We start from the raw sequence: 10,704 nt of genomic DNA on the forward strand, positions 1-10,704 counted from the left end.
GCCATATCAGTTTTTCCGCAGTTTCAAGAGTATAAGTAGCAAGAAGTGGACGCTTCTCCTTACTATGGTCCTCTTGGATAAGAACAAAACAGATATTTCACTGTTTTCCAGTTAGTTTTCAACAACAGTTTTCTCTCTTCCTTTTTATCCCCTCCCCCCATTCTTTTCTTTTTCTATATAAACCGCCTTGCTTCTTATTTTCTCCGCTCATCTCCTTGCCATTTCCCTGTTCTCCCAGAGTTTATTTGGTTTTTGGGTTCTCTTCCTTTTTATCTTTTCTTTTCTTTCAATAGACAATGGATGTTCTGCATTTCTTGTTTGGTGTTTTTGGTGGGTTTTTAATTTCTTTCCATCAAACTTTCTTTTGTGGATCCTCTATCAAGTTTTCTGTTTTCTTGGAAGATTTTAAGTTCATGATTTTTTTCTGTTTTCTTTGTTTACAGGAAATGCCACTGCTTTGTTCCTTTTCTTGTCTCCAACGTATGTATAACAGAGCAACTGCTTTCTCTCCTTTCCCTCTCTCATCTTCTCTGAGAATTGAAACCACATACAAAGTTTAATCCTTTCTATGGTTTTTGATTCTTGGATGCTTAAGTGTAAACACTTCAAACAGGTTCTTCCCGTATCAATGGAAGACAATTTTTTTCTTTTTTTCTTTCTTTCTTTCTTTCTTTGTTTCTTTCTCTCTGTCTTTATGTAATAAACGCATGCAACAAAGACTAAAATTTGCAAGTTTTTGGATTTTAGAAATTTAGTTGAAACAGAAAATATCTTCTTTTTTCCAAAGAAAGGAGAAAGCTTTTCTTTTTCTTCCTGTATAGTTCTTTGATATTTCATATATTTTGGTCCGGAAAAAAATTATCTTTCTCCTCCTATTTTCAGCTTTTTTCTTCAAAATGGTTATCAATAACGCATGTTCACTTCAAATTTTTATTCTTATCTATACATTTTGGAAATGATGTACAAGTTTCACCATTTCTAGATCTTTTCTCAAAAATGGTAATTAGGGAAAAAAAACTTTAAAAGAAAATTTTCAATTACCATTCAAAGATTAATTATCACAAATTCTGTTTTGTTAAACCATGTTTAATTTTTTTGAAGGATTACATTTAAGAGGATCATAAGAAGTAAGTCTACAGAGCAGTTCTCTGGAATACCCTATGTGATGACCTTGCTCAACTGTCTCCTCTCTGCTTGGTGAGCTTTCTCATTGATTTAATTCAATTCAACTATCTATTACCTTTTACCCTTTTAGTTTCCCTGGTTGAATCTCCTATCAAGTAGTCTTTTGATTTTTTTTTTTTTGAGTGAATTATTGTAAAGTTGTCTTTATATCCATGACTTGATTTTGGCACAATGGATGGTCCAAACTTTCTATTGCTTATTCATACTTCTACCCATGACTTGATTTTGTGCTCAATGGATGGTCCAAACTTTGTTTTGCTTATTCATACACTGTTCCTGATTATGTCAAATTCCTTACCATTTCTAATTTTCAAGGAGACAAAAAACAATATTTAAACAACAAAAGTGCGGACTACCAAACCTTCTTGAACTTTGTCTAATTTTCTAGAAAAGTTAAAAATTAGTTTCATCATTTCTTGTAGCAAAGCCTCGATTTGATATCTAATCTGTTTTGATAATTCTTTAGGTATGGCCTTCCCTTTGTATCTAAAAACAACCTTCTGGTTTCAACAATCAATGGGACAGGTGCAGCAATTGAGTCTATTTATGTGTTGATCTTCATCATCTATGCACCAAAGAAAGAGAAGGCTAAAATTCTTGGACTCTTCACTTCTGTACTCACTGTTTTCTCTGCTGTGGCCCTTATCTCCCTCTTTGGCCTGCATGGTAATGGCAGAAAGCTCTTTTGCGGCCTTGCAGCTACCATTTTCTCTATTATCATGTATGCCTCACCTCTTTCAATCATGGTAAGCTCTCCAATGCTCAATTTATTTATTTAAAAAAAAAACTCTTTTGTTCTAATTTTGTTCTTTTTTTTTAATGCAATATAGAGGCTGGTGATCAAGAGTAAGAGTGTGGAGTTCATGCCATTTTTCTTGTCCTTATTTGTATTCCTCTGTGGAACTTCATGGTTTGTCTATGGCCTTCTCGGTCGTGATGCTTTTGTTGCTGTAAGTTTTTCTCTTATATTTTGGTGATTCATTGTTTACCACAGCTAGAAATCTCCACTTAGACCTTTCATTTGACTACCTAAAAAAAATTCTTTCAATAATTATATTTGGAAAGCTTTCTGTTCCGTCAATTTTGATGAACAGGGAAATTTACATATTCCTTTGACAGGACAAAAGTTTTCAGGACTTTACGAAAATTTTAATATGCATGGCTTAAAATGGGCAGGGCGGTGCTGCATTTTTGTCTATAAGCCAAAACCGTCTATCCAAGGTCACTTTCTAATGTAAATGAGCTGCCATGTGTTTTCAGATCCCCAATGGTTTTGGGTGTGGCCTGGGAGCCATGCAGCTTATCCTTTACGTCATCTTCCGCAACAACAAGAGCTCTGCGGAAACAAAGAAGCCAACTGCTAATGGAACAGTTGAGATTGGACCTGAGAAACCCCACCAAGAGAAGCAAGCAAATGGCAAAGCTCCTCAAGATGAACAAGTTTAATCGCTCACTTTCTGAGGATTTAGGCAAGCCCTGAACTGCCCCACAATGTTAAAAGTCTTTGTTTCAAATCTTCACTTTCTTACATCTTCTCATCCTTTAGTTTTGCACCCTCTCTAATGAAAAAGCTAGAGTAGATCAAAGAATGATTGCATAAAAATAAAAGAAACGATGGTTAAAACTAAAAAGTGAGATTTCTATGTTGTATATCTTTGTCTGGTTGTGGCCATTGGACTGTCAAAATTGACAAATTCCATAATTGTAATGGATTGCAACAACAATTTGAAGCTGCGAAGAAATATATGACTATGGGGATAGCCTATAATCTCCTTGATGTAACAAGGTTAATTTTGTGCTCTAAAACTGTTCGTTTCTTAGTGAGAAATTTTTATCGAAAAATACCTAGGTCTTTCATTGAATTTTGTTGGACGGTTACATGACCATGTAGTTGTCATGCTCTATTATTATTAGAAGCATATTACTTATAATTACTATAATACAATTAATTAATCATAATTCAGCAATATACAAGACACATGCAAAAATTTTATAAAGCTCATACTTTTAATTGATGAACACATAGAAATTCTTTTTTTGTTTTTTGAAACAAAATAATATTATAATTATATTTTTGAAGTTTCATTTAAATTGTTCTACTATTTGAAATAAATTTTAAAAAAAATTTTCATCTGAAAATTTCTTAAAAAATTTATCATTTAAAATTTTTAAGATTTTTATCCTTAGATAATTGACATTTTAATTCTAAAATTTTATTAAATTTGTGTTTTTTTTTTAAAATAAATATTAATTATTGATGTTAAAATTTTATCTAAATTTTTTCTTTATTTTAGTTAAATTTAAAAAAAAAAATCTCTCATTTACAAATTTCTAAAAAAAATCACTCATTTGTGATTTTCATCCCTAAAAAAATAATAATAAAGTTTTTATAATTTAAAAGAAAAATTATTTAAACATTTTTATTTAATATTATATATTTTGTCCCTATCAAATATACAAATATTTTCTTAAGAATTATACGTAAAATAAAGTGACTGAACAAACAAATAAAAAAAATGACAAAATAAGAAAAGTAAAAAAATAATAATAATAATAATAATACCAAAGTTTGACTAAAAGCTTGAGCACGTGAGTCTCTGAACTTAAAGCCCTCCAATTGGTTTGCTTGTCAAATCTATTTTGACTTTGGATACCCTGTTTCCTCATCCCCATTTTATCTTCTTTCACTTTTTCATCAAAGCAAACTAAGGCATCTGCTCCACGCACACCTCCGAGCTTGACACACCGAACTCTTTTGCCTTTCCTTCTCTCATGTTTATTCTTCCCTTACCTTGTTAACCAAACCTATTAAAAAAAATCAAGATGGAAAATCTTTTAAAGCTCAAGCTGCTATTAGCATTGGTTTTATCGATCCTGGCATTTTCTGGCAATTGGAACTCGCTGCCCTCTTTATTGGTTCTGCTTCTTCGTAAAACTATGCCTTTCTCTTCTGTATCGCATTGTGCTTGAATGCTCTATACTTTCACAAAGTTGTTGATGCTCTTGTGCTGGGTTTCTATGCTTTTATATGGTAGGTTCGAGGTATAGGATTTGTGTTGTGGTGGTCTTTTGGGGGATGGATGATAATGGTGCTGATGGTCTTGTTTGTTATTAGCGAAAATGTGGGTTGTCGAACTGGATTGTGTGGATTAAGGTTGGCAGTGGCCTGGTGGTTTGAGGATGCTGGCCGCGATGCTGGTTTTGGCTGAGTTTCAGGCATTAATTGCAAATGAGAATTTCCCCCCTTGTCTTCTTTGTATTTTCCTTCTAATTCCTCTCAAATCTCCTAAAAATAACTTTCACAAACACTCACGCAACCCAGAATATATTTTTGCTTCCCAAATTTCGTGACCCCCACTTTTCTATTGATTCTTTGTGTTATTTATAAGGCTAAACTTAAGAGAATGTCAAATCAATCATGATTCAATTTGTATTATCATAAAAAAATTAAAATTTATCTTTCACAAGTTAAATTTCACTCCAGTTCTAATAAATAATCTCATCATTGCCACTCACTTCCTTCCATTGAGTCTTGGCCTTCAAAACTTTTTTAATTAATCATATAAAAAAAATAAAATCAAACTGAAGATAAATAATAAAATATAAATAAATAAGTAAATAAGATAAGCAAAAAATAAAATGAATAAAAACTTTACAATTGAGCTTAGATTGAACCCAATCGACAAAAAATTTCAGATAAAATAAAGTATCTATAACTATTTTTTTACACATTTTTAGTAAAACATGAATTGTGTAAAGATATAGACATCTTATTACATTCGAATGTGACTTAACAACAATTATAAAATCTTGAAACTTCAAAGATTCACAAGTTGAAGTATTCAAAAATTAAATAATATGAGATTTGCAATTGAAACTAAAAAATTCACAATTTGAGTTCAAAGAATCATAATTTCAAAATTCAAAGGTTCACATTTTAAAAATTTGCAAGATTAAAAAATTCACAAAATTTTTTAGTTTTACAAGAATTTTCAAATTCGCGAGAATTTATCTTTGTAAGAATTTTTTATTCGTAAGACAGATTCACAAGAACTCATATTCACAATATTTCAATTTTGCAAAAATTCATATTTGCATTTTTTTCAACTTCACAATAATTCAAATTTGTAAGATTTTAAGCTTCGTATTTGTGAAATTCACATCCAAATTTTTAATTCAGGGATTAGCATGAAAATTTTAAGGCTCATGCTCACATTCGAAAATTCTAGAGATTTATGCTCAAAAGTTAAATATATTTTTTTAACTTTAAGGATTTACTTCCAAGATTTCGAAGATTTTGATTCAAAACTTTTAGTGTTTCACATTTGATATTTCTCATTTAAAACTTCAAAATTTCGTCCAAAATTTCAAAACTTCTTATTCGAGTTCAAAGATTCACATTCGATAAATTTTAGAGTTTCATATCTAAATTCAAAGGTTCTCATTCAAAAAATTTAAAAGTTCACATCCAAAATTTTAAAGCATGTCATTTGAATTCAAAGATCTAAATTCAAAGATTCTTATTAAAAAAATTTAAGAATTCACATCCAAAATTTCAAAGCTTTTCATTTGAGTTCAAAGATTCTCATTTAACAAATTTTAGAGTTTCACATCTAAATTCAAAGGTTCTCATTCAAAAACTTTAAGGGTTCATATCCAAAATTTCAAAACTTCTCTTTTGAGTTCAAAGATTCTCATTTAAAACTCCTTAAAGATTCTTATTTAAAACTCAAAAATTCTCATTTAAAACTAAAAGATTCTTATAATTTTTAACATTAAAGTGCTCCTTTAAAAGGCTCAACAACTTTAAAACTCTAAATGTTTTCCTAATAAAACATTTTTTCATTTGAGGATTCCCAACCTTATCTTAAAAAGCTTTCTTTAAAAAGTTTAAAATTTCTTATTATGAAAATTCTCAATCTTTCATCAAAGTCAAAATTTTGTATAAAAAAATGTCATGATAATAATGATGCAAATGGTTTCTTAATGATTCAAATGCAACAATCAAGATTCTCACAATAATGTAGATATCATACTTTAAACCATGATTCTATTGTTCACTGCATGATGCAAATACGTGCTCAAACCAAAGTTTTAAATATTCACCAAGTTATGTACATGTATTGTTCAAACTACAATGCAAATGCAATGCATGTAATGCATATGTCATTAATGTCATGAAATTCTAATTAATTGTGGTAATATAGTTCTAAAGACTCCACCATCTCATATTTTCCCTTTTTAGCATTTCAACATTAACAATTTCATAGCAAATTTCATCAACTATTCCACATTATTTCCATTACTTGATCACAACTCATAGGCTTCACAACATATGCAATTTAGGAACAAATTTTGTCCACTGATTCACATTATTTCCATCATTTGATCATAACTCACAGGATATATTGATCAATCCATTACCATATTCATCAGTTAGTCATCTCATGTATCTTTTCAAATCATTTTCTTAGGCTTCTTCCATCTTTTTTTTTTTTTGCCACCATTGTCTTAGATTTTTTTTTCAAAAGAATGTAGGAATCTTTTCTAAATATTATCATTCATTCATTCATCATTTTAATTTTTTACAAATATAATACAATCATACATTTTCTTAATTTATTCTAGGGATTAAAAATAAGAGAGTACAAGATGAATTGAGAGAAAGGTAATCAATACAGGAATAAGTAAGATACAAAATAAATGGGCAAAGGAACAAGTTCAAAGCATGTTATTAGGATGAATGGTATTGAATGGTGTAACAATGTCCAATCAATGAATACTTAGACAATTCTTAACATTAATCTAGAATTCATTTTTTAAAAACTCATTCCATTGACTTTCAAAATCATTTTGAGCCCATTGAATTTTACCCCAACTTTGAGGGATCTTTAGATGTCTTCAATCTCCCATATATTTGAACTGTCCATCTAACTTTCAGCTCAAATATTTTTCTACCCAAATCATCCTTTTGGGTTTTCAATTTAAGTCTTCCTTTTATTTTTCCACATTTTTCATTTTTTCACTTCTTTCATTTTTTTATTTTTCATTTTTTTCATTTTTTTTATCTATTATTGATATCTCCACACATCAATCTTTAAAACATAAGAACATAGCATGATTCCATTGCTCCATTACAAGTATGCCATAGCCCAACATATGATCATTCAATTCAAGCATTCACATTTAATCAATATGGATTTTTAAAGGTTATAATATAAGCTATGGTGACAGGTCATGAAAGAATTGGATAAAATAAACTCAAAACATATATTTAATGGGCTCAAACCAAAGTTTAATTTCCCATCATGTGATGCAATTAGACACTTTGCCCCATTCCATATCATTTCACTACTTTTCTTTCTTTTTTTTTTCATCTTATTTCTCATAAAAGGATTCTCATTACTTTACCCCAACTCATTTGTGGCATTCATTTTTTTCTTCTTTATTTTTTTTTGTAAGAGGTTCTTCATTCCCCTCATTTTTTGACTCTCTATCTTTAAAATCTTTTACAATCTTTTACCTTTTTTCTTTCTTAAGTATGTTTTTTTCAAAATTTACCTCCAGTATGAAGAGTGATCCTTGATCAAGGTTTTTTTTTTTAAAAAATCATAATAAGCTCAAAAAAGGTAAAATGGATAGGTTTATGAATGGTAAAAGAAATACTGTCATTTTTCATTTCAAACGTGAATACTTTCTTTGAAAATCGTTTATTGAACAAAGATAAACTCATAGATAATTGTAAATGATTGCACATCTTCAAGACATATCTATGTCATATTTTCTAAAAGCTCATTTTTTTTGCTTAAATAGTCTTCACAGATCAATGTGAATGAATTTTTAAAATTAATCTCAAAATTATTATTATCATTATCTAAACATTCATCATTAAGAATAGGAATAAAAAGACATGTGCATGGAATAGTGGTTGGATGAAAAAGAAAATGTAATTAAATGCATCATACTTGCATTTTATTAAAATAATAAAAAAAATGAAATCTTATTACATTAAAAAAAAATCCTAACATTACTCTGAAAGAAATCTCAAAATGACAAGCAACATCCAACCAGCCTTAACATCCTTGTCCATATCAAAATTATGCCTCTGTACGATCAGGTGATGGATTTTTATTGACATCTTGCCCCCTAAATCGTCAAAACTCACTAGGCCTTTTCAAATCAAATTTTGCACCTTGTTTTTAAAAGCAAGGCAAGTTTCAATAGAATAATCTACATTTCCATTATGATAATCGCATGTCGCATTAGCATCATACCATTTTAGATAAGATGACTTCAATAGTTTTAGAATAACTAAAGATACCAAGTCGTTCTTGATCAGTTATGGGAATAACTTAGTGTAAGTCATGGAGATAGGATCAATGTGGACCTTTTCTTAGTTATTTTAAAATCATCTTAAACTACTCACTTGGTTGTTAGGCTTTGAAACTAATGTAGTGATATGACTAAACCCATATGCAGGTACTTAAAAGGCTTATTGGTAGGTTAATGAGTAATTTGGTTGTAGATATGATTAGTAAGAGGTCTGTGCAATACCATTAACTCGAGATAGTAAACAAGATGAACAGGTAGTGGATATGAAGTATAGCTTCTGAATTGTTGCCCATCAAAATTCATAACTTGTGCTTTAGTTTTTTTTATTTAGGCAAACCTTATTTTTTAGTGATTTTTCCATCTTGAAGCTTGCCACTCTTAATGGCATGTTTAATAATTTCTTCTAAAATCACCATATCAATGAAGTTTTTCATTGCATTTCCTATCATCTTTTCATAATAAGAAGATTTTAAAGTGCTTACGAACAAACTGTTGTCTCTTTCTCAGTCAAAGATGGCTAAACTTAAGTAGCTATGTCTGTCCACCTCTGAGCATACTTCTTAAATGATTTAGCAACCTTTTTTTTTTCCATATTTTATAAGGAAAGATGATCAGGAACTAGATTTCTTATATGCTAAAATTGACTAATGAAGTCGCGGCCCATATCATTTTAGGATTGAATGTAGGTTCTATCCAGTTAAACATACCACCTAGCAGCAGAGCCAGTAAAACTATCTTAAAATATGTGCATTAACAGCTTTTCATTATTAGCATGGGCAATCATCTTCCCGCAGTATATGGTGATATAGATCTTTAGGCATTTTGTACTATCATATTTTTCAAACTCTAAAACTTTAAACTTATGAGGAATAATGACATTTTAGACTAAATAAAACCTAGCAGCATCCACAGAATCATAAAAACTAATTTTTTCTATTACTCGTAACCTTTCCTCGAGCATATTCATCTTCTTGTCAGCTATTGAGTCCCCTAGTAACTCATCCTATTTTGGTTTTAATTTTTTTTTCTTTTAGTTCATCTAGATTAGAGACCTAGATTGGTTCCATTACTTTCTCAGTAAAAACAAGATTTATATAGCTTTAGTAATGCCTTGGATTTGAAGTTAATGGCATTCCGAGGTATGTATACCCTATAAGGTATATGAATTATTGTGATGATATATCTTATATGGGCTGGGCTTATTGCGGCTCATAACCAAGAGGTACAAAGGTCAATCACCTCTTGTAATGAATGGTTTTGTTGGCTAGTATTTTCTTCTATACATTTCCTTTTGTTTAACTTATTCAAAGCCTCTCAAATATTACTCAACTCACCTTCAAGCTTCTCTTGAGCTTTCTCTATCTTCTCATGACGATTGAAATTTTTTTATTCCTTTTGTCTGGCTCGAGCTCTTGTATTATATTGGTGAGTTGATTGTATGAGGTTCTTGCTTGGTAGAGCTATCTTTGAACTTTGAGTACCACAATTGCATTATTATTATAAATGACATGCTTTATGTTTGGTATTTTAATGCATGAATGTAATGTACTAATATTATATAGTTTGAGATTTGATTTATCAATAACTAATATGTGACAAATATTCTCTATAACAAATTAATGCAAATGCATAATGTTCAACATGACAATGAAAATGATGCAAGAATTAAATGCTAATGTAAGCACTAATTGAAATGATGCAAATGCATAAAATTAAACAAATATGATTATTAGATAATCAATATATCACACAAATTGTTCTTGTTTGTGTCTTAACTTAGGGTTACATCTAACAATATGTAAAAAAGCTTTATCTTAAGACTAACCTCTTAAGTGCAAATTATATCTTGGGTTAGGTGACTTTGACCACTAAAGGTTCTCAAATTGTTTCTTACATCATTATCCATTACAAACTAGTAAGGCATTCCAATTCTCACCTATCATAGGCTACCAACAGAAAGGATTCAGTTTGAGTCAGATTATTTTGCTAGCAATTGTGAAGATTATCATCTCACGATAGCGTAGATATTTTACTCGATTCTAAGAAGGACGAAGCCCGAGTATAGAGCTCATGTAATGCAAATGTATGTGATAGTGTTTGTGAAGTAACATAAAATTTTCAACCCTATAAATCAAGACAAAAAGGAAAAACATTAATAAACAAATAACATAATCATTACACTTTAAA

At 29.9% G+C, this 10,704-nt stretch overlaps 1 protein-coding gene across 1 annotated transcript; it reads left to right on the plus strand.

Annotated features, from left to right (window-relative positions):
• The first annotated feature begins 205 nt into the window (after nt 1-205).
• Nucleotides 206-2,937, plus strand: LOC111311205 (bidirectional sugar transporter SWEET1-like). The gene is made up of 6 exons (XM_022910581.2): nt 206-330; nt 444-480; nt 1,102-1,197; nt 1,652-1,931; nt 2,016-2,135; nt 2,446-2,937. Exons 1-6 carry the CDS (start codon nt 297-299, stop codon nt 2,629-2,631), a joined length of 753 nt encoding a protein of 250 aa, XP_022766316.1. The 5' UTR covers nt 206-296; the 3' UTR covers nt 2,632-2,937.
• The last annotated feature ends 7,767 nt before the right edge of the window (nt 2,938-10,704 follow it).

This window comes from Durio zibethinus, chromosome 1, assembly GCF_047325235.1.
Source record: "Durio zibethinus cultivar Kanyao isolate XHJ-2024 chromosome 1, ASM4732523v1, whole genome shotgun sequence".
Lineage (NCBI taxonomy): Eukaryota > Viridiplantae > Streptophyta > Magnoliopsida > Malvales > Malvaceae > Durio > Durio zibethinus.

Coding starts and splice junctions, on each gene's coding strand:
- LOC111311205 (XM_022910581.2), top strand. CDS start 297: ATGGATGTTCTGCATTTCTTGTTTGGTGTTTTTG. Junction 1,932..2,015: donor CCTCACCTCTTTCAATCATG/GTAAGCTCTCCA, acceptor AATGCAATATAG/AGGCTGGTGATCAAGAGTAA. Junction 2,136..2,445: donor GTCGTGATGCTTTTGTTGCT/GTAAGTTTTTCT, acceptor ATGTGTTTTCAG/ATCCCCAATGGTTTTGGGTG.